The sequence below is a fragment of the Cupressus sempervirens genome, chromosome 3, assembly GCF_028749045.1.
Source record: "Cupressus sempervirens isolate cs-2001-9-10 chromosome 3, ASM2874904v1, whole genome shotgun sequence".
NCBI classification, from domain to species: domain Eukaryota; kingdom Viridiplantae; phylum Streptophyta; class Pinopsida; order Cupressales; family Cupressaceae; genus Cupressus; species Cupressus sempervirens.
Window position 1 is genome coordinate 1,100,677,654 of NC_143120.1, and position 24,983 is coordinate 1,100,702,636.

General features: G+C 37.5%; 1 protein-coding gene and 1 long non-coding RNA gene across 3 annotated transcripts; one reads left to right on the forward strand and one right to left on the reverse strand.

Moving 5' to 3' along the window:
- Positions 1-484: 484 nt before the first annotated feature.
- LOC149570620 (uncharacterized) lies at positions 485-8,502 on the reverse strand. Of its 2 annotated transcripts, none has more exons than XM_089823193.1 (13): positions 7,975-8,502; positions 5,535-7,889; positions 5,182-5,247; positions 4,985-5,103; positions 4,526-4,855; positions 4,339-4,431; positions 3,309-4,055; positions 2,630-2,996; positions 2,460-2,531; positions 2,284-2,364; positions 2,110-2,187; positions 1,621-2,015; positions 485-1,534 (listed from the first exon to the last, which is right to left on the reverse strand). In XM_089823193.1, the coding sequence occupies exons 1-13, from the start codon at positions 8,237-8,239 to the stop codon at positions 746-748; spliced, it is 5,757 nt and encodes a 1,918-aa protein (XP_089679319.1). In that variant the 5' UTR covers positions 8,240-8,502; the 3' UTR covers positions 485-745. The 2 variants fall into 2 exon arrangements, with proteins under 2 accessions (XP_089679319.1, XP_089679318.1); XM_089823192.1 differs by having other exon boundaries at positions 4,339-4,443.
- Positions 8,245-8,658, forward strand: LOC149570621 (uncharacterized). Its single transcript, XR_016362979.1, has 2 exons — positions 8,245-8,380; positions 8,479-8,658. It is a non-coding gene; the product is annotated as an uncharacterized LOC149570621 (long non-coding RNA).
- Positions 8,659-24,983: the final 16,325 nt, after the last annotated feature.

The window sequence follows — 24,983 nt, forward strand, 5'->3', positions numbered from 1 at the left end:
TAAATAGAATAGTACTTTTTGCACTAATGAACCAAACAACAACAAAGAACACTAAAAAATAATAAGCTAAAATCTACACGTGTGATTGGCTATTACTACATCTTATTAGCTATTAGAACACGTGTTACCATTTTTTACAACATTTTAGAATGCATAATTTAAGCAATTACGAAACATTGTAAGCTTAACTTTTCAATTAAAAGGCAATTGCCTCTTAATATAATCTATGTTAAAAATAAAAAAGAATAGTCTAATTTAAAAAATAAATACATTATATTTGAACCTAACATAGTGCACAATTTACTACAAAATAAAATCATGCTTATTTAATAATTGAACTTAAGGAATACAAACAAATCAGATATGTGGCCAGTTCAACGCGATATTTTATTTGGACACTATAAGCTTTAATTCACAAGACATGATGACAATAACTTTTAAATTATTTGTCACAACCAATATTTTAAAAAAAAACATATAGAAATTCCAAGAACAACATATTGAAACTTATATTTGTCCCTCTGTTTTGTCGTTTTGTCAAGGGGTTTTCCACAGTTGTATTTTGGTCCTCATTGTTATATCTTTATGACCTTTTGTTAAAAGATTTCCGCACCTTTCAAAACCTGTTTTCACTTAATCAAAACATAACATATTGATACATTTACGGCGAATTAAAAGTTATGAACTGAAAACACACACAAAGCAAATATTTTCAGGAAGAGCGACTGTAGGTTTGGATGTCCTCTTATTTAGGTAATGGCCAGGGAAGATCTCCAGGGACACAGTAAAACCTAAATTTCTGGAAAGCTTGAAGACCGTCCATGCTAACATTGTAGCGGCTCAAGGTATCTCTCAGTTTTTTCCATTCTTCCCGTTCTTCGTCTTCCACATCTTTTCTTTTGCCTTTCTGTTTTTGGGACGCCACCTGCTTTTCTTCTTTGCTCCGTTTGTCCTGCTGAACAGACCTTTCTCCTGCGTTGGCTTCTTCACCTTCTTTCAAAACCTTCCTTACAATGGCTTTTAACCACTCCTCCAACTGTTTTTCCTCTTGTAAAATCTTTAATCTTATCACAATCTTTAGCCACTCTTCGGGATTTTCTCCCTTCTTACCCTCCAGCTCTTCTAGTTTCAGTGAATATGCTCGTTCCTGCTCCCTTGTCTCTTCTTTCAGAACTTTACTTATCACTTCCATCAGGTAATTTACTCCTCCCTTGTCCTCTTCCTCCATGGAATCAATGCTACTTGTACCATTGCTGACTCTTTTACCCTCCAATTTTTGCCCACTGCCATTCTCCGTAATGGTGTCCTTTCCTTCTGCAGTGCACAGTTTGGAATTATTTCCTTTGATACTGACGCTGTCTCCATTCGAGACATTTGTGCTTCCATTTTCTGCCATTACCGGCCATCTCTCATCCATGTATTGCTCTACGATCTCCCTCAGGGAAGGCCCGCTTGTTTTACCCTGGATTATTTCCCCTTCTTGATTGCCATTTACGGTAATCCAGTTTTTAAGCACGCGGAGATTATCCCACTCCTGTAGAAATATTTGTTTCTTTGGAAGTTACGAACAAACGATTTGGCAGATTTGCTTAATAGATTGTAAAGCAAATGAAAGCATACCTGAACGAGAGTGTCAATTTGATCTTTCCATTGCCAACAGATAAAAACCCATGCGATAAGTTGAACCTGCCATCCGGCCAATGTCTTTACCGGTGCGCTTTTGGACAAGATATTCCAAGCTAGACGATGGTAGGTGAGCAAACGCTTCCATTCTCGGGGTAGTTTTCTGCAACCCGTTGTTTTTGTTTCAAGGAAGCAAAATGCGTCGCTTTCCCCTTTGCTATATTGAGGTATCAGCATTTCAATAGTTATGGGGAAGATGTCCATTAGTTCTTCCTCAATTCCACTGTTACTCTTTTCTCCCCTGTTGCACCTGGACAAGGACCATGATCTCAATTTTCCCATACACCATCTCATCCAGGTCAACCTATTCTCAGTCTTTGAAATCAAGCTGCCTGCGCTTGTAAACATATGATATGGTTAAACCCTAACCAGGAAATGAAAACCAAAATAAAGTGCCTGTGCTAAAAATCTTTGAACAACTTGTACCTTTTTCTCCTCCATCAATGACAGAACTTATTTCAGACTGTATTGAAATTTTTGTTTCAGCTTCCGGTAAACTTTGCTCTAATAAACATTTTCAATCACACGGCAGTCTTAAATCACATGACAGTTCATTTTTCAAGTAATCCTATAAAAAGATCTTTAATTCAATCTATTCACCTGATATTTCCCTTGAACATTGCCCGTGTTCTGTTTTGCTGGGTAAATGAAAATGCATTTTTTGTCCAGTACTTTCCGTGCCTAGCAAAAGAAGCTCTCAAGTTATCATCCGTCCCAAGCTCATCAAAACAGATGTAAACATCATTAATCCTCAATCATCAGTGAAATCTTCTCACCTGAATTATCATCTCTTTCAGTTTCTTTCATATCTGCAGTTTCTCCCCGGTTTGGCACAGTATCTCCTCCACCTACAGAAATTGTCCAGTTTTAAAGGACATTTGAAGGATAGGCAACCAGTGGAAAACAAACTAATATGGTGATTTGCAACAAACCAACATGTTTTTACCTAGCTTAGGATTCCTTGAAATAAAGGTTCCCAATCGAAACTTCGGATTCATTTTTCTGTGCCCATGAACGGGTAGTATCTCAGTTTGTGCTTCACAGTCAGTAGGTCCTTTGCACGTGTCCAAAATTCCTAGCTGCCCCTGCAAGAAATTCTTGGACTCGGAGTGACTAGGAGCCGGTAGGTCTAAAGGCAGCTGTATTATTTTTCTCAGATATTTGTCTGCCAAGGCCTCATTAGACTTATTGGGATGTTTATTATGCTGGCTACCAAACTTTCTTATTATTGCATTTTCGATCATTCTCTTATCCATGCCCAAAACTACATTGATCTCGCAAGCAGCCAAAACTAGATTAATTGCAGACAATATCTGCAACACAAACATTTGACTTGAAAAGTTATAACAACGAAAAATCATAATCTGTTAGTTTTCTGTTTTGGAATTTGACTGTGTTTTGAGATTTTTCATCTATATTTGGGATCACTCAATGATTCACCATTAAGATTTCAGACAGCTATTCATGATTTATCATCAAAATATTAGATTCTGATTATTAATAGTAAATACTCTGGAATGCAGGGCGAATAAAATGAGCTCACAAATATGATCCAAAAAATTGATAGAAAAACTCAAACACAATCGAATTCAAAACCAGCAACTCAATCTCAACTAATAATATACCTGCAGGATGACATTTTCTTGACATCGATCAAGGTCGTCAACGAAAACTACAATCCTAAGATTGTCACTGGAAGCAGGGGCCATCTTGGGAATCGACGTGTCTGGAATATAGTCATCATTCCAGCAAAATGTTGCACAACACCATAAGAAACCAAAGACATTCCATAACCAGGACGGTTTATTGCCTATTTCATTTTTAAGAAACTTGATGTCAGAAATGACCTTATGATGATAACCCAGCTTGTCAGTATGAGTTGGCAAGCATATATAATCTACCATTTGAGAACTGATGGGCTCCACAATAGGCATCACTGATCTCACCATAGCCCATACAGCAACAATTACAGTTGCAGGTAAGCTTCCATATTTAAACTGTTTTAAATCTTTACCTTTGGCTCTGTCTAGTATCAGCCATAGAATAAGAGTAAACCAAACGGCCATAATTACTGCAAGAAAGGATGGGAGCATCACTCCTAGAAAGATCTGTCGTTTGCGAGTTGACCAATTATATCTCCAACCAGTCCTCAGCTTCTGCGCCACCGTCATCGTCGCCTCCAATTCCCTTGTTACATTTACTGCAAGACCTGCCCATGCGTCGGATTCATTCCGGTATTGCCAAGCATTGTACCGTACAGTTAAAATGGAGGGTATTGTCCCCTGTATCTGCCCTTTTGATTCCTCCTTGCACACCCGTTCATTCCAATCACTTGATGTTGATTCATTTTCCTCCTCTTCTTCCTCTTCGAACTGAATGACCAACAAAATTTTATCGTCTACATTAACATAAACAAATTCCCTAGAGACTATTAAATTTTTAAAACGAAATCATGAAATATGATTGGTAAGATGAATAAAACTAAAAATTACATAATCTAATCTGAAAACTATCTCAAACTAATCAGACTGTAATCTTATTTATTTATTGGGGCCTTTCACCGGATCAAACTTGCAAAATAGGTTTCAAATTCAATTCATTTTCTGTGATGTCAAATGTAGCCTAGAATGGAAAAGGGAAAACGTGTCTTCTCACCATATCTGTGCGGTCCATAACGGCCAAACTCTTATACATTCCGTGATATTTTGGGTTATAACTACCAGAAAAGTCAGCCAATGGGATTTTCACCTGAAACGTTCTCTAAGAATAGTCAAGATTTGCCGTATTCAATGTTGAGGAAACTAGTGAACAAATAAAAAATAACTTGGCTTTAAGTATCTACCTCTGGATTCCATTTTTTGCTGCTGTCCTTCACAGAAAACATACATATCACCAAACTTTTCAACTTTTGGAAAATGTCAAACTTGGACGCATGCTTCTTTGCATGGGAGTTGGGCAAGGATGAAATGGACTCAGCCTTGTTTGCATGGGAGTTATGCGAGGCTGAAATGGATTCATCTTTTCTTTTGGATATTGATAAGCGCTTCATTGATCGTCTAAAGCTTTCACCTTTTGTTGATAATTTGGATTTTCTTGCTCCATGAAAACCCTTTACTTGCAGGGAATGTGAGAATGCTAATTGAGCTGATGTCTTGAGGAGAACAGATTCTGTCTGAGAAACAAAACAAAATAAATCATGCACAATCTAAAATACTTTGCTAATTGAGCCAATATCTTAAGAAGAACAAGTTCTGTTTGGGGAACAAAACAATTTAATCAGAAACACTTATTTCATTTTTACCTGCATCATGAGGCTGGACTTTCCCATCCCCCATTCCCCTGAGATACCCACAGTAATGGGAGGTTTTACGTAAGGATTTAGAAACAATGCAGCCAGACCATTGGCAAATGCACTTCTTCCTGTTCAAAAGATTATTAATTAAGAACTATTCGCAATGGAGAACAGAAACATAGCGTCAATTTTATAATTGTTCCTACCGAGATTGTCCTGTAGAGTTGGTTCATCAGTTCTTTGCTCAACGCTCCTGTGTATTTGTTTGAGGACTGCAAAAATACAGTATTTGTTGATAAAGTGGGAGATTTTTCCTACAGAAATTGGAATTAATGATATTGTTGTTCGAATTGTGAACTTTGAATAGTAGTTTAAAAAGATCTAACTTTTTATAAAAATGAATTATACACTCAACATTCGTTGCCTCTACCTCATATTTACATAAACGAAATCATCCATCATCATCCATCCCTGTATTTCTCCACCTCAAACGCATTTTAACTTAACTTGGTACTAATGAAATATAAAGAGTTTTCTCATGATAAGCATATAAACATACCATGCTCGACATTTTGGTCTTCCTTTGGAGACAATCTGGCTCTCCATTTCGAACTGGTGATGTCAGAAATGCGAGCACCACCTGTGAGAAGCTCCCTGGTCATGTCTATATTCGCTAATTTGGCTGCGGCTTTAAGCAAATTTACCTTTCTTCCTTTTCTTTCATCCTCGAGATAAATCTTGAGAGGCGAGTGAGGAGGTAAAGTTTCTTCAGCGGTACCAATGCCAACTGCAGAGGCACACAAAAGAAGGGTTTTCTCCTCGTTGCAGGAACCAAATTTGCTGAGCAGTAATTGTGCAATTCCCAGAGCATCTTCATCGTTTTCTGCTTGGACGGCATAATGCAGAGCTGTTTTGCCATCACAGTCGCGATCATTTAAAGGGTGGGCTCCCTTGTCCAGAAGCTCCTGAACCACTCTTTTGTGGCCTCCGCAAGCTGCTTTATGGAGCGCTGTCTGACCCAGCACGTCTGCCGCGCGAACAAAATCTTCTCGCTGCTGCGACTTGGAAATCAATCTCTTGGAAAGAAGCTTCTCCACCATTTTAGTGTTGCCTGCTGCAGCGGCAACGTGAAGAGGAGTTGTTCCGCTGGAATCGATGAGATCAAGTATGCTTGGAACTTCTCTTGAAGAAGCTGGAAATAGCAAAGTGTCCAACACCTGATCATTGTCATGGGTGCCAGCAACTGCGTAATACACAGCGCTTTGGCCGTCGTGATCCTTGGTATCTAGGACCACGCCCTCGAGTCTCAAAAGCATTTGGCAAATGGATTTGTGCCCAATGAAAGCTGCAACATGGAGCACATTTCTTCCGTAATTATCACGTGCTGTTACCAGCTCCGGGCATTTTACTTGGCCCTTCTCATCGAACACCAACAGTTTCTTAATGATTGTATTTGCTTCACGTTCTTCCCTACACTCTGCAGCGCAATGTAGTGCCGTTTTCCCTTCATTATCTCTTTCCAGTGGATTGGCTCCTGCCTTGAGCAACCTTACAAGGAGATCCTGGTAACCCCTTCGGGAAGACTCCCTTAGATAAACTGACAGCTGGAGTTTCTTGAAGTGGTGCTCTGGTTGACTGGATAGTGAAAGCAGCCAAGCCACCATTCTGATGTTGGTGGCATGAGATTCAACGGCAAGATGCAAAGGCGTCTTTCCCCCAACGTCCTTTGCATCCACTTCCTCGGCCGCCGCTGACATCAACGTGGCAATGAGCTCTTCGTTTTGCTGTTCCCGGCCAAGCGCATAATGCAGGGGAATTCGCCCATTCTTATCTTGAGCGCGAATGTTCGAGTGATAGACCTGTACAAGAAGGTTACACATGCGCGCGTGCCCACTGAGGGCAGCTCTGTGTAGTGGAGTTCTGTTTTTATAATCGCAGGCATTCGCAAGCTTTCCACAGCTAGTTTCTCCCCCATTACGCATCAGAGCTTCTGCGATATCAATTCCATGCGATTCGGTGTCGAGTTTTGCTGCATGGTGCAACGCCGTCTTTTTCCTTTTGTCGTCGGTTTCAAGTGCTAGGGTGCCACATTCTGTTAACCTCTCCACCATATCTAAATCGCCTTTCTTCGCGGCCTGAACAAGAATTCTGTTGAGAACACTGTAGTTGCCATGGTAGCTGAATGTCCCATACTCTTGGTCCCGCAACAAAATTTCCCTAAGAATCCTGCAGTCGCCATTAGCGGTTTCCGCCGCTTTTTCTACAATCCCTCGTAGACTATCGTACCCATGATAGGCTTTATGCAAGATCTGGTTTGCGTAATCCACTACGGAGGCAACGAATTCCACATCTCCCATCCTCTGTCGCTGCACTGTTGAACTTTGGCGATCGATATTGACAGAAACGCAATGCCTTATAATGGCGACTGCCATGGCGTCGACAGCAACGCGGCAGACAACATCGGCGATTTCTTCCCTGGTTGAAGCCTCCGTCGTGTGGAATCCAAACTGTTGAAATCTACTCAAATCGTCTGTCAAACCCATTTCATTCCAACATTGGCTTCCTAGGTCGAGGACCTTCATCCTCAACAATATTTCCCTCAAAATATCACTTTGAACTTCCTCCCCCAGATACTCAAGAATGGAAGACATCATGTCTTTCACCGATAACCTCGAAAATTGGTTCCTCTTCAAATCTCGTGTGGTCTGCAACTTCCTCGCTACTTCGCTTACAAGTTTACAGGCCGCTGCTTTCCCCTCCGTTGCATCTATTTTAAGCTCTTGCTTCGACCAACTGTTGAGCAGCCAGCAAACAACCTCATAATTCCAATCCTCGCAGCATAGAAACAAGGCAGCCCTTCTTCCCTCTTCAGTCACAGTGACCTCCGAATATATCCGCCCCCTTTCCATGTTATCTGTCGATAATTGTATGTAAGCATTAACAAAGCATCGATGGAAGTATACAAAGAACCCACAAAAAAAAACGATCGACAGACAAACCTGAGCTAGCAGAGATTTCAGAGTGTGGCGAGTGAGATTGCTTAGTGAGCAACATGTATCCAACACAGCTTCTGAAACCCACTTTAGCACGGAAATCGTATGCGGAGCCTCCTATCCAGCCATCCAAAAGACGCGCTCTGTGCCAGCTGCTCGACCACTTAATACACTTGATTGACTCCCTATTTTCTTCTGCTTCTTTCACAGTCGCCAATCGCCACCCACGACGAGTTTGGTGGCTCCTTTCAGATATTTTAAATTCCGCCATTGTACCCACTTTACCAGCAAGAGGTATATGATCTTGATCCCCTACCACTCCATGGTTATGGCGGCAGCAACGTCTAGCGAGAACACAGCAGGTCCTATGTAGTGTTGTGATGATGCCTGCGTCCTCACGGTCTTGTCTGAGGTATTCACATCACAAGCGACACTTCATTTCTTAATTATTTAATTTAGATTGCCTTAGGATACCAGGTTTGACTCAAACGCAGAAGTGGTATTGAAAAGGCAGGAAATGAATTTAGGTGCGCACATGAATCTCGAGTCAGGGACGAATATATGGGAGTGGATGCAAACGTCACGATCATTTCATTTTCATATCCCGTCCACTACAACATTTCTTTATTTCTTTCCTATCTGTTTCAGCATTTCTTTATTTATTCTATTGAAATCACATTTATTATCACATACTTTTACTTTTATTATTGCACTTAACATTTTCATTTACTTGAGGCATGTCTCGAGATGGTGTGAAAGTTTATTTATGGTCCAGCCAAGATGGATTGTGTCTAGGGGAGAGGACCCGAAACTTGAGCATGTATGAATAGTTGTGACAGTTGTTGAGACTGTTTGATTCAATAATAATATCAAAAGGAGTCTATTAATTGACCAAGAAATTATAAATTTTTAACCATTTATTTGTATGTATTTATATGAAATGGAATCATTAAAAATTTATGATGCATAGATCACTTAATTACTCAAATTCAAACAGTATAAAAACTCTGTCTGCATAAATCAAAGTACATTTCAGTCAGTATAAAGAAAGAAAACAAAATATTGTATATAACATTATATAGTTATTGCTAAAAAGTTGTCCAAACACATGGACAAGACATTAAACATTATATATTCCAAAACTATTAACAAGTGTAGACCTGTTCAACTTGCAATGGCATTACAATACAAATATATAAACATTTTTGTTGTCACTCATCCAATCTGTCCCAAATTTGCATAATAACTATTGATCTTTGAGTTGTCGACAAGCAAGATTAGACAGTATGACAACCCCATCCAAGTACCTGCATCATAAATACAAAGAGGTATGAGCTCACAAAAACCATTCAAATCAAACAATGTATCATAATAAATGTTGAATACAGAGAGGTCTGAGCTCACACTAACCATTCAAATCAAACAATATTTGAAAATAAATGCTCAACTTGAGACCCTGCGATAAACAAAGTTGGAGTGTTTCACAAGCCACATGGAGTACCATCATCGTAACTATGGACAGGTCTGAACTCACCAATCCTTTCTAATCAAACAATCAATGCAAAACAACTGACTAAGTATTAGCTCCTTCAACCACTTCAACATTTAGCAGCCAATGAAAACTCACAGTTTGAAAGCCATGGATCATGAAAACACAGTTTTGAAATTCAAATTGTTGGAGGGAGAATTGAATTTATCTATTTATATCATATACTTTGAAAGTGATCCGAGGGATATTTTCACCAAAAATTGAATTATCTCCAAAACTCCAACAATCAACATCATTTTAAAGTCTTCAAAATTTTGCACCCAATGCAATTCGAAGGGGCAAAAATGGAGTTCATACGCTCGAGATATGGCCAGTCAAAGGTGGGTCAAACCTTGGGCAGAGGTCATCAAAAAAGAAAAATTTCAAACTCTCCAAAATTGGTTGAAGTTGGCACCAAAATGAGGGTCTTGTCGAGAGCTTTTCGAAAACATTCGTTTCGTCAAAATTGGACTCCGTATGCAAAAGTTATGTGCAGTCAAAGGTGGTTGACCAAAAGGATTGATAATGGTGACGTGGCAGATTACAGAGGTGATACGTGTCACCAACGTGGCATAAAAATTTAGGTGCCATGTGTATGGAAAGAAGCCACGTGGCACCTTCGGGTTTGTTGGAAGTATGTCTACGTGGCGGCATGTTAATTTCAACATTGACAACTGAGCAATGGGGGTCGACCCTGTGACCACCGGATGTCAAAAACAGAGCCGGTGGCCGTTATGCCACCGACTACCTTCAAGCATATAATGCGCCATGTTATTGATAAACATTCACCGACCCTAGTTCGGTGTAAAGGGCGATGCGGTGGTTGGAACCACCGACCACCCCCTTTCTTATGTGTTTTGCAAAAGCTTTTCTTGCCACTGTGCCACGTGAGTGGCATGTGATATTTTTACAATAGATTTTATTTAAACTTTATCCAAGCCCGATTTCCCCTTGCCAAATAAGGGCAATTAGTAAATAATGACAAATCTATAAAATGGAAATGAGTCCCATTTCGAGGAAGGACTGTTGTAAGGGGCTAAATATATTTTGCCCTATTATTAGACATTTTTTAATATAAAAAGAGGGGTTAGGGGCCTTTTGAAGGCATGGAAATGAAGGGAGAAATAATGCAAATGTTGAGAGAGAGTTTGTCTTTGTGGAGATTTAATGATTTTTCCTGCACATAGAGGAATTTTGTTGCGTGTGCTTAAAGGGAATTGTCACAAATCATTTGTATTGATTTATTGGAGTTAATCGGATCGGTCCCCCTATTGGAGCTGGACCCGGAGACGTAGTCCTTCCCGGATGAACTCCGAAATCAAATATGTTGTGTCTCTATCTCTCTTTCTATCATCTCATTCTATGTTTTCTTATTTGCAATTACGTTAATTTTGCTTTATTAAAGCTTTAAAATTAACTTTATGTAATTGGTTAGCATGCTCTGTAATAGTCCTAGATCCTAGAAATCAGATCAAATTGGGTATCAGAGCTTTGTTGGACTAGTATTGTAGATTTGAATGTTAACAAGATCTAGGTTGAATCAAGGCGAAGGTGATCTTGAAGAATATAATCCTGAGATCGAAAAACGAAGAACTAATCCATCGTTCTAGATGGAAGATAAAGGTGGTGGACAAGGTTTAGAAGATCAAAATGTCCACAAGACTCTCCAGAGTTTGCAAACAATGGTAGAAGTTTTGTTACAAGAAAGAGAAGAGAAGATGTGAAGGCGTGCAGCTCGTGATGAAAAAAGGAAAAAGAAAGGCGCTGATGATGATCCTGATCGTGAGCCTCCATCTCCTTCCTCTTCTCCTTCTCCCCCTTCTTCTCCTTCTTCTACACATTTTGAGTCTTCTAATACTTTTAAAGGTGGACATAAGCCTCGAATTAAGTTGGATGTAAAATTTGACTTGCCAAAATATTGTGGGGAGTTAAATGCTGAGAAATTAGATGACTGGATTCAATAAGTAGAAGTCTACTGTAGAGTCCAAAACCTTGTAGATGATGTTGATAGAATTCGGTTAGCCACTCTTTGGTTAGGCAGTGTAGCTCTAACTTGGTGGGAGAGTAGGACCCAGCATGAAACTTCACAACATGGTAAGTTAAATATGTCTTGGTCAGAATTTGTTAGTGCTTTAAAAAAGCAATTCTACCCCCTAGGCCATATGCAGCAATTAATGATGAGCTGGCAACGTTTTAGGCAAGGGAAAGGTCAAATTGTCCAAGAGTACACCCATGAGTTTCGTAAAAGGGCTATTTCGTTAAATGTCCCATTATATACCAAGGACACTTTACTCAAGTATATAGGTGGTCTTCATTCTTACCTAAGGCACTCTATTCTCGTCCTGAATCCTTGTAATTTGGATGAAGTATGTGTCCATGCAACACATTTAGAGTCAAGAGGTAAGGGTACCTTCATTGATAAGTCTGACAAAAAGTCATCTAAGTCTGAGGAAAAGTCCAAAGGCAAAGGGAAGGGCAAAAAGATAGCTACAATAAAGAAAGAGGGTGAGAAACCCACATGCTCACATTGCAAGAAAGAAGGGCATGATGATTCTAAGTGTTGGAAGCTGCATCCTGAAAAGAGGCCGAAGCGATTTGGTGGAAATAAAGGCAAACAAAAGACTGCTACTGTAGCTCAACAGGATCTTGGATCTGACTCCGGAGATGAAACAAAGATCGTTGGTACCGAGATCCAAGGTAAAGGAAAAGGTATTTCTCTTTCATCAGCTACCAGTTCTTCTAGCATAAGTGCAAGTACAAGTGAAGGTTCTTCTCCTAAGAATGATAAGAAAAGGAATGAATTATTTCACATTCGAGTTGTCATCAAGCAAAATAAGGTTGATACATTATTTGATACGAGTTCTCAAGTTAATTTGATATCTGAGGAAATTGTTAAGAAGCTCAATCTAACTACAACACCTCATCCAAAGCCATATCCTCTTGGATGGGTTTGCAATGATGCGCAATTACAGGTAACCAAGCAATGTAAGTTAAGATTTGCTATCACTGCAAACTTTGTAGATGAGGTAGAAGCTGATGTAGTCCCTCTAGATATTTGTGGTCTTGTACTTGGGAGTCCCTATTTATATGATCGACAAGCTATCTTCTTTAGGGGGGAAAATAAGTATCATCTGTTTAAAGATAAAATTGAATACATTGTACGGGCACATAAGGTTAAGACTAATCTGGCACTAGTTAATGCTGGTCAGATGAAAAGGTTAGTCAACTCTAGTAAGAATTTTGTGTTGATGATTGTAAAAGCCAAAGAAGATGAAACATCTGAGGCATTTAAGGGATGTGATCCAAAACATAAAGATGAAATGGTCAAAGTTGTTTCCGCCTACGATGACTTGTTTCAGGAACCAAAAGGATTGCCTCCTAAGAAAGAGATACAACATAAGATTCAGTTGCAGCCAGAAGCGCCACTTCCTAATATCGGCATGTACTGTTTATCAGTCTTGCACAATGAAGAAATCAAGAAGCAAGTTCGGGAGCTCGTAGAGAAAGGAGTTATCCGTCCTAGTACTTCTCCTTGTGATTCTCCTATTGTGTTGGTTCCAAAAAAAGATGGGACTTGGAGAATGTGCATTGACTACAGAGCTTTGAAAAAGATAACGGTAAAGAACAGGTACCCTCTTCCTAGAATTGATGATTTACTTGATCAGTTGAAACATGCAATTTATTTCACTAAGCTAGACTTACGTAGCAGATATCATCAGATAAGAATAGCGGAAAATGATATTTGGAAAACTGCTTTTAAGACAAAACAAGGACTTTATGAGTGGTTGGTTATGCCATTTGGGCTTTGTAATGCACCAGCTACATTCATGAGAGTCATGAATGATGTCTTTCGTCCTTTTATTGATGATTTTGTCATTGTCTATCTAGATGATATTCTTGTATTTAGTAAGTCTTGGGATGATCATGTAATTCATGTAAAAAAAGTACTTGATGTATTGAGAAAAGAAAAACTCTATGTGAAGATGTCAAAATGCGAATTTGCAAAGACATCCTTAGTGTACTTAGGCTATGTCGTAGGAAATGGTCAATTGAAAGTAGACCCTACGAAGGTCAAATGTATTGTAAAATGGCCTAAGCCAAGTACAGTTACAGAAATCAGGAGCTTTTTAGGTGCAGTTCAGTACTGGAGAAAGTTCATTGCAAACTTCTCTTATATTGCATCACCATTGCACGCATTAACCAGTACCAAGGCAACTTTTCAGTGGGGAGGTCCACAACAAAAGGCTTTCGACACTTTGAAGGAAAAGTTGAGAATCGCACGAGTTCTGGCTTTACCAGATTTACATCAACCATTTGAGATTGAGACAGATGCAAGTGGGTTTGCCATGGGAGTTGTACTCATGCAAGGAGGTAAACTAGTCTGCTACCACTCTGAGACTTTTTCAGGAACCATATGCTAATGATGAGGACTTTAAGGATATCTATGCAGCTTTAATCCAGGGTAAACATGTGGAAGAGAAAGATTACTATGTGCAGGATAATTTATTGTACCACTTGGGAAAAGTATGCATTCCTAAAGATGAATGCGCACATGTAATCCGTGAAGCACACACCTCTTTGATTGTAGGGCATTTCGGGGTAAGTAAGACATTAGCTCAATTGTAGAAATATTGTTACTGGCATCGTATGCAAGAAACTGTCACCAAGTATATAAAAGGATGTGTAATGTGTGCAACCAGTAAGCCAAGTAATAGGAAATTGGGTTTGTACACACCATTACCTGTACCATCCCATCCATGGGAAAGTGTGTCTATGGACTTTGTGGGGGGTTTACCTATGTCTAGGAAGGGTCATGATTATTTGTATGTAGTAGTTGATCGGTGTAGCAAAATGTGTATTTTAATGCCTTGTAAAAAGCAAGCCACTACTGAACTGATTGCTCATTTGTACTTTCAAAATATATGGGTTCATTTTGGGTTACCCACTTCCATTGTATCGGATCAAGATTCTTGATTCTTAGGGGAATTTTGGTCGTCTTTGTGGGGACTCATGGATACCAAGCTGAAGAAGAGTACAACCTTCCATCCACAGACTGACGGACAAACAGAGGTAGTCAACAGGACAGTGGTTCATCTGCTTAGAGGTTACTGCAGTAAGCATCCTAAGTTGTGGGATGAAAGTCTTCACTATGTGCAACATGCTTACAACCATGCAACACACTCTTCTACAAAGAGGTCTCCTTTTGAGACTTGCTTCGGTTATTTGCCAAAAACACCAATGGATTTTGCTTTTGGAAAGGACAATATCATCAATGGACGCCATGATGCAAAAAGGGCTTTGAAGTTCATCCAGAAGGTCCAAGCAATTCATCAGGTAGTAGAAGCACAGTTGGAGCAGAGCCAAGAAAAATACAAGGCTCGCCATGATAAGCATCGCATTGATCATCAGTTCCAAGTTGGTGATAGAGTTTGGTTACATATTAGTAAGGAAAGAATGCAAGGTGAAGGAAGGAAGCAAATTTACTCAATTGTCAATGTTGAGAATCTGAAGTTGTATGAGCCTCCAATGATCTTGGATGAGGACATCAGTGTTCAGGTTCCATCAGTTGATGATCTTTCACCAGAGTATATGACAGAATTGCCAGAAGATGTCATCCTTGACAGGAATGTCAGAACTTCACGAAGAGTACCAGTTGAATACCTCCGAGTGGGATTGAAAGGGATGCATTCAAGCAAGGCAAGATGGATGGAGATTGGTAAAGTGAGGGAGAAATACCCTCACCTTCTTTCTGAGTAATCCAAACTTTCGGTGGTTCGAAAGCTTCTCAGTGGGGAGGCTTGATCTAGGGGATATTTTCACCAAAAATTGAAGTATCTCCAAAACTCCAACAATCAACATCATTTTAAAGTCTTCAAAATTCTACACCCAACGCAATTCGAATGGGCAAAAACGGAGTTCATACACTCGAGATATGGCTAGTCAAAGTTGGGTCAAACCTTGGGCAGAGGTCATCAAAAAGGAAAAATTTCAAACTCTCCAAAATTGGTTGAAGTTGGCACCAAAATGAGGGTCTCATCGAGAGCTTTCCGGAAACGTTCGTTTCGTCGAAATTGGACTCCGTATGCAAAAGTTATGTGCAGTCAAAGGTGGTTGACCAAAAGGATTGATAATGGTGACGTGGCAGATTACAGAGGTGATACATGTCACCAACGTGGCATAAAAATTTAGGTGCCATGTGTATGGAAAGAAGCCACGTGGCACCTTCGGGTTTGTTGGAAGTATGTCTACGTGGCGGCATGTTAATTTCAACATTGACAACTGAGCAATGGGGGTCGACCCTGTGACCACCGGGTGTCAAAAACAGAGCCGGTGGCCGTTATGCCACCGACTACCTTCAAGCATATAATGTGCCATGTTATTGATAAACATTCACCGACCCTAGTTCGGTGTAAAGGGCGATGCGGTGGTTGGAACCACCGACCACCCCCTTTCTTATGTGTTTTGCAAAAGCTTTTCTTGCCACTGTGCCACGTGAGTGGCATGTGATATTTTTAGCATAGATTTTATTTAAACTTTATCCAAGCCCGATTTCCCCTTGCCTAAATAAGGGCAATTAGTAAATAATGACAAATCTATAAAATGGAAATGAGTCCCATTCCGAGGAAGGACTGTTGTAAGGGGCTAAATATATTTTGCCCTATTATTAGACATTGTTTGATATAAAAAGAGGGGTTAGGGGCCTTTTGAAGGCATGGAAATGAAGGGAGAAATAATGCAAATGTTGAGAGAGAGTTTGTCTTTGTGGAGATTTAGTGATTTTTCCTACACATAGAGGAATTTTGTTGCGTGTGCTTAAAGGGAATTGTCACAAATTATTTGTATTGATTTATTGGAGTTAATCGGATCGGTCCCCCTATTGGAGCTGGACCCGAAGACGTAGTCCTTCCCGGATGAACTCCAAAATCAAATATGTTGTGTCTCTATCTCTCTTTCTATCATCTCATTCTGTGTTTTCTTATTTACAATTACGTTAATTTTGCTTTATTAAAGCTTTAAAATTAACTTTATGTAATTGGTTAGCATTCTCTGTAATAGTCCTAGATCCTAGAAATCAAATCAGAAAGAGTTATTTTGCAGTTCAGATTACATTCTTTATGAGAAGATTACATTCTCTATGAGCAAATAATACTAGCATTGATATTATTGTTTGAGCACCGAATAGTGGGGGTTGCATAGAAGAGAATATCAGAGTACTGAGGATATCAGAAAGCTTTATCCAGGTATTTTTTCCATAAAAGTCTACCATCATTTTGCTATACCATGTTGTTGTTTGTTAGAATAAATAATAAAATTTTATTCTTATTATTGTTGTCTGTATTACAATCAATAATATAACATGTTGTTGTCTGTATTAGTAATATTATTGTCTTTATAACATGTTGTTTATTGATACTTTACAATCAATAATATAACATGCTATTGTCTGTATTACAATCGATAAGTTAACATGTTGTTATCTATATTACTAATTTATTTGTATCCCAAATAATTTAACATGTTGTTTTCTATATTACTAATTTTTTTGTATCCCAAGTTAAGAATGGTTTATGAGTGTTTTATGCAGGTTAACATTTGATGTTTCTTTGTTCAGACACTATGACAGCAGGAAAGAGAAGAAGCAAACGAACAATCCGAAAAAGAACACATTATCCACGTGGTGTTAAGTTGCATGTGGTTGAGTCTGATGATGGTGACAAATCAGCTAGCCCTACTACTGACAGCATAGATTGCAATCTTGCTGCTAAATCAACCATCCCCACTCTTGATAAAATAGATTGCAATCTTATAGATGATGTTGTGAAACCTTCTGAAGATAACAAAAAGAAAAAAAACATTACATGGGAATCCGTGGACAGAGGAAGAGATGGAAGGTGTCATTCAAGATGTTGAAGACAATTCTTTTTCCATTAGAGGAGCAGCTAAAAAGTGGGGGATTCCTACTAGTAGCTTAACATATTGGCTATCAGGACTCACAACAACAAAAACAAAGGGGCCACCAACAATTCTGTCTTTGGAAGAAGAAATGGAGGTTGTTCATTGGTGTAAAGATTTAGCTCAGCTTGGTCGTGGATTGGAGGTAATTCAGCTCAAATCACATGTTGCTCATATTTGTCAAACAAGGCCAAATTCATTCAAGAATGGCTTACGAGGGAGGTCATGGTGGGTGGGATTCCACAAACACCATCCAGATTTGACAATAAGGACTACAGAGGGTGTAGATAGGGATAGAGTAATGATGCTACGACGAAGTATTGTTGCAGATTTTTATGATAATTTAACATAGATGTATAATGATAATCACTATGAACCAACTCACATATGGAACTGTGATGAAACAGGGGTCCAAGTAGGCAAAAATTGTGGGATGCAGGTGATTGCAAAGATGGGTTCTAGAAGTGTGCCCCAAGTCTTATCTAAAAGCCGTGAATGGATAACTGTACTATATTGTGCAAATGCAGCTGGTCACAGCATACCAGGCTTCTATCTTTTCAAAGTAAAAAGAACACTCAAAAATTACATTGCTAAATGTGAACCGGGAGCTTGCATGGCAGCACAACCACATGCTTTGATGACAAAAGAGTTATTCTTAAATTGGTTGCATCATTTTTCCAAGTCTATACCAGGTGGTTCTGCATCCCAAAATAGGCATCTCCTCATATTTGATGGGCATGGAAGCCATATTGCCTTTGCAACAATTCAAGAGGCAAGGTCTCTAGGCATAGATCTTATTACATTGCCTTCTCACACTAGTCATAAAATGTAGCCATTAGATGTAAGTGTTTTTTCTCCATTCAAGACATATTTCAAATATGGGAGGTCAAAATGGATGGCCAAACATCCACATATAGAGATAAGGAGAACAGAATTGGTAGAACTTGCAAGCAAAGCTTTCAAACTTGCCCTTGTGTCTGATAACATAAAGGTTGGTTTTCAAAGAACTGGAATTTGGCCTTTGAATAGAGATGCACTTTGCAATGACATGAAGCCAAGTGATGCTTTCAATGTAGAAGATGAAAACGATGTTGCAGGCATTGGAAGCATCTTAAGATTAGCTGGTTATGAAGATGATGATATTGAACAATGTTTAGCTCATCTCACAAAAGAACATACAAATGATATAACTGAAAATAGAAATTCACCAACAGATGATGTGTCTTCACCAACACATGTCAGCCAGACACAATATGGGTGATCCCACAATAATGGGTTCCACTTTTTGACCAATTTTGACTCTGAAATCAATATTTTTGCAACAAACGTCACGTTCAAGAGACTATATCTCCAAAACTATAAATAATTTCAAGATGACATAAACTAGTGATTTTGAGTACTTTGTTCCTACTTTGTAACCATATTTTTTAATCTAAAAAAAAAATTTATTTATGTCAATTTTTTTTATCTCCTCCAAAAAGTGGTACATAATAAAATTCAATATTTTAAAAAGTGACAGTCCGTTTGACACACATAACTTTTTTTCTAGAAATGATAATGAAGTAATTCTTTCTGCGTTGGATTTGTAGCATCAATATCCAGTGTCTGCGTTTGGTTTGATTTATTTTTGTTGAATATTGTATAGTTTATGAAGTTTTGAAATGACATTAACCGTAATTCAGACATACGTTCCGTTTGACACTGATAATTTGAAGTCAATTTATCATAAACCATTTTTTTTTTTAAATAGAAAGGTATCTCAATAAACCAGTGCCTCCATATTTTTCAAATTTTGTTTTACCTAATTTACTAATTTTCCCGAGGTGTCAAAGTCGGTTGATGTTTAATCGGTAATGAACCTATAATGAGTTAAACTCATATTTGAAAGTCTTAATGATTAAATTATGTAATAAAATTATAGTCGTTGGAAAGCTTGCTCCGAGAAGCACATTTTGACATTTTTTATTTTACAATAGGAGATCATTCTCCTACAATTATGGCAGTCAAAAGAGAAAAAAAAAGAAAAAAAAAAAAAAGGTTAAATTTTTTGTGATTTTGCATGTTCGTGCGAACATGGCGTTCGCGCGAACACGTTTACCATGTTCACGTGAACCTATGTTCGCGCGAACATGCAAATCATGTTTGCGTGAACATATATATCACATATGTTCGCGCGAACATACGAAATATGTTCACACGAACATGATTAAAAAAAAAGTTCGCGCAAACACAATAGGTGTGTTCGCGCAAACATATGGTAAACTCAATTTCTCATTTTGAATTTTTTTTCATTTTTGTTCGTCCCAGTAAAGTGGAACCCATTATTTTGGGTTCACCCATATGAAAGTGACTTGCATGATGAAATGGCTTTGCCAACACAGTTTGATACACCTAGCTGGGTTAAAGAAGGAGCAAAGGACTTGGGAGTGCAAATTGATATCCAAAATGAAGATGTTTCATTGAGCATGTTGTCTCCACCTCCACTGCCAACATCAAAAGTCATTCATTACTATGCAGAAACAACAGATTGGGACACTTCAAAATTGGAAGATATTGCAGATCAGAATGGCGAAGACTAACATAATCTAGATGCAATAAATACATCTACAGCTTTTGAGATAGAAGATGAACAATTGTTATGTAGTAAGGGATCATTACGAAATTTTTTGAAGCTACCAATTGAGAGTGTTAGAAAGAGATCCATTCCTTCTCATAATACTACTCTTACACTGGGTAGGAGATCCCAAATACTGACATCTAATGAGTACATAATACTGCTAGAGCAGCAAGAAGCAAAGAAGGTTGAACTTGAAGAGTTAAATGAGAGGAAGAAAAAACAATTGGAAGAAAAGAAGATTAATCAAATTTAGATTAAAAAAAGGAAAAATGAGCAGAATCTTGAAAGACAAATAATAAAACAGAGGAAGCAAGAGGAGAGGGAGAAACAACAAAATGAGAAAGAGTTGAGAAAGAAAGAAAGACAAGAATGCAGAAAACGTAAGATATCAGTCAAGCAGATGAACATAGGACATGGACTTGGAACTGTTGGAGCTATTGTTGGAGAGGGGAGTAGTTTGATAACGCATTTTCCTGTAACAGACATGTTGGACAGTATACCGCAGGAGAGCAATCCATTAATACCTTTGCTTGAACAACATCAATTCGGATATATCCATAGTACTCCCACAACCCCCCTAGCTATAGATCATCAGATTTTGAGAGATATGTATAACATTTTGACCCCTACCTATGTTGCCCTTCAGAACATCCAAGCTACTACTAGCCACAATCCCCCTCACTCTCCAATCAAACAACTCAATTTTGCTAGATTGTTGGATGAAAACATATTTGGCCAGACAACTCCTAATAGCCCATAGGTTGACTATTGTAGTGCAAACAATCCTATAACAGATAGTCCCGTGGAGGCACCTGAACCTTTCCTTGGGTTTATGTTGAACTAAAAGTTTTCCTTTTCCTATAAGGTATTTTATCTTTCTTAGACCATGTTAATTTTCCTAATCCATAAGCTGGTGATTTTGTAATATGAATGTTAGGTACATGATCTTTCTCAGACCATGCTAATTTTCCTAATCCATAAGCTGGTGATTTTGTAATATGAATGGTTGACTTATCTACTGCAAAAAATCATATAACAGGTAGTGCTATGAAGGTATAGCTGATAAATTTGTAATTCTAGCAACTGACCATGCTAATTTTCCAATTACAGTGTATGGTCATTTTGTAATATCAATGTTATTCCAAATATAAAGCTGATAAATTTGTAATTCCAGCAGCTGACCATGCTGATTATCCAATTATAGCATATGGTCATTTTGTAATATCAATGTTATTCCAAATATATAAACATGAATATGCATTTTGTGATTTAAATGTTATTCCAAATATAAATGTGATGAATGATAAGTTGTATTTCAATTTCTGGTATAGAACTTGATAGTTATATTGTATATACTGTATACTGCATACACACAAACACATATATATACATACATACATACATACATACATACATACATACATACATACATACATACATACATACATACATATATATATATATATATATATATATATATATATATATATATATATGTATGTATGTATGTATGTATGTATGTATGTATGTATGTATGTATATGTTTGTGTGTGTGTGTGCGTATGAATATATACATAATATAATACGAATGTCTGCTGCATTTTTTATTAAACAAACATGAGCACATTCTCTTTTACATCATTATTAAAAACACATTGTTTTACAAAAACCGATAGCACATTGCCCAGTAAGGTCGAAGAAAGACCTTACCAGGTCAAGATTGGGCAAATCCCCTTTAAAAACCTGCAAACCTGAACCATAAAAAACCTGGTTTAAAACCCCCTCTCAAAGAAACCCCTCTCAAAATGTTTATCTAGTAATCAAAATTGGTTACAGGTTTAAGAAAATATTTTTGGTCAGCAATTTTTCACAGTCCCATAAGAATGCTCAATTTTTTCTGCATAAAAACATTTACTAGCATAAAAATCATAATAGTAATAGATACTGACTAGGTTTGTTAGTAATAGATATTAACTAGGGTTCTTAGTTCCTCATAGATACTAACTGGGGTTTTAGAATGGATAGATACTAACAAGGGTTCTTAGTTCCTCCCAGATACTAACTGGGGTTTAGAAAGGATATGGTGGATTTTGATTTTATCGTAGGTCAATGTGGAAGACGCCGCTGCCATGACCCTAGTTACTACCAAGAGGGCTCTCTGTATACACATGAGCAGCATGTGCCAAGAAGGTAAAGTTGAGACTACCTACAAATGCACCATATCCTTCTTAAAACCCTAGTTTGAAATAAGACTTCGAAACTATGTTGATAATATAAAACAGCATAATTAAAAACACATTGTTTAACAAAACGGGTAGCTCATTGCCCAGTAAGGTCCAAAAAAGACCTTACCTGGTAAAGATTTGGCTCCTTCAAAATTCTCATAAGAAATGTTGTGTCGAGAGACACATTTGATAACTGATCTGGCTCCTTCCACAATCGAACATCAAAACTTGCGAACATTGAGAACCAAAAAATGTGTTTAAAACCCCCTGTCAAAGAAACCCCCTCTCAAAATGCTTACCCAGATAACCCAACAAAATCAAAATATACCTATTATGCAAAGCGCCAAAGGGTCGAACGACTCGAAAAAAGCGACGACGAGACTCATGTCATGGATATCTGACGAGGATAAGAGGAGTTCAATGTTAGGAAAAAAATGCAGAGACGATGGGAATAAACAAAAAACGCAGAGCACATCTTATAAAAAAAATGCACAGAAAAACAAAAGGTAAAACCCTTGCAGCAGCCATCGAACACATCATGGCACCAGTGAATGCATCGTGGTAGCGTCGAACACATCATGGCAGCAACATCTTCCACATTGACGTGCAATAAAACAAACAAACACATCATGGTAGTGGTGTCTTCCACATTGACCTGCAATAAAACAAACGAACACATCATGGTCGCGACATCTTCCACATTGACCTGTGATAAATAAAACAAATGAATAAGTCATGGCAACGGCATCTTCCACATTGACCTATGATAAAACAAAGAAATCATAGCACCAACATCTTCGACATTGAAAAAGCCCTCAACATAGCAGAGTCTTCCACATTGAAAAAGCTGACCCACAGCCTGCTGTTACACAGTGAGAATGACGAGTGGCTCGCCATCATTAGGTTAGAAAACATTAGGGTTAGGGCCACCGACTTAGGATATTAGGTTTTTACATATTAATAATTAGTTTAAAATACTTAATTTAATATATATTTTTGTTTAATAAGTAGTCAGGTTTTAAAATAATAACACACATACTTATATAAATATTAATAGTTTAATATAATATTATTAGATATTTTATGTTCATATTAGACATACATATATAAAATGTAGCATGAAAAAATGTACGAGTATTGGGTCACAACAGGTTAAATATCGGGGGCGAGAATTGACTACGATAGGTAGGAGGTTCCAAAAATCAGATTTTGAACACTTTTTAGTACGACGCATAGAAATGATACCAATTTCGATGGGAATGAGTTGAAACCTTAGTTATAAGTAATTAACTAGGTGATGAAGATGTTAAAGAAAAATTCAAACAAATAAGGGATCATTTCGATCGATTTTGAGAGTCTTGAAGTTAAGGTGCACAAGTACCGGGTCCTCTCCCCTAGTGAATTATTAAGTTTTAAGATGTGTCGGGATGTATATTTCCAAGTTATTGATTTTTAAATTATTTATGATTTAAATGTTTATTATAGTTGTCTTTTAAATTTCAAATTAATTGTTATTATTATTGTGATATTGTTAGTTTAGTCTATTTATAGGCGGAGATTATAGTTTTCAATCAACTCTTTTGTATTAATCATTATTTTGGTAGTGGTGTTGTTTTCAAAATTTGCCCTTTACACTATGGTTGGACTAAAATTTGTTGTTAAATGAAAATTTTTAATTTAATTTTCTACTCTTTTATTGGTTGTGTCCATTTTTTATCCTAGCCTTTTCATTTTCTCTCAAAGAAATTTAAGTAAAAATGAGGTTGTGATATTTGACAAAGAAACATGTGTATCATTTAGAGATTATGTATGGATAATAGTGCCTGAATCTTTAACTTTTTCTCAAAACTATTAGGATAATAGTTCTTGAATCTTCTTTGCTTCATTTTTTCCATTAAATAGCACCTAAATTTTCTCAAAAAAAAAAATCAAATATTAGAATTTATGGAAAGAATTTTATTTCTTTATCTTTTCCCCCAAAAAATTAATTTAAAATCATGGTGTAATTTAGCATTCCTTATGCTTGAATCGAAGCATTGAAGTTTACAATTCTGGGTATCTTTTTAAGATTGTTGGGTTGATAAAGTTAAATTTGAATAAGTTAATAAAATATGATTATTTAAGTTTTAATAATTCTTATCTTTAATAAAATTTAACTATGAAATAATTAAAGATAGCCTAATTTTCTATAAACATTTTCAATGATGAATAATAACTATTAAATTAAATTCTTTACTTCCACTTTCATCTATTTATTGCACAAGGTGGGACTCTAGCTTAGAGAGATCTTATTATGTGTAGTTTTTGAGTCAAATTCATCGATTCAAGTTTCATGAATAGTGGTTAATATAAACCCATCTATCATGAGATTGAATGAAATACTTAGTACTCTTTGCATCTAGGTAATGTTCATTTAGGTAAAGTATGGGAACTTCTTGGGAGGTCACGCATCCCAATACTACTCCAACTCAAGGAGTTTACTCTATGGTTAAACCCACTTTGCTTGCAACTCCATTTGCAAAACCTTCAACAGGTGTTGTGCCTTATGAACCAATTATTAGAGAACCCCTAAGCCCATCAATTGATTAGTATGAAATCTTTTCCACAAGTCAAATTGTGATATTGCTATCAAGATTCAATTATGTAGTCTTTTGAGTCAAACTCATCCATCCATTTCTGTTTTATTTGTAAC

What these genes read in the sequence shown, in the direction of transcription:
- LOC149570620 (XM_089823192.1), bottom strand. Translation starts at nt 8,239, where the DNA reads ATGGCGGAATTTAAAATATCTGAAAGGAGCCACCAAACTCGTCGTGGG. An exon ending in AGTCCAGCCTCATGATGCAG is followed by an intron (nt 4,856 to 4,984) that starts GTAAAAATGAAA and finishes TTTGTTTCTCAG; the next exon opens with ACAGAATCTGTTCTCCTCAA. An exon ending in TTCAAGGAATCCTAAGCTAG is followed by an intron (nt 2,532 to 2,629) that starts GTAAAAACATGT and finishes CAATTTCTGTAG; the next exon opens with GTGGAGGAGATACTGTGCCA.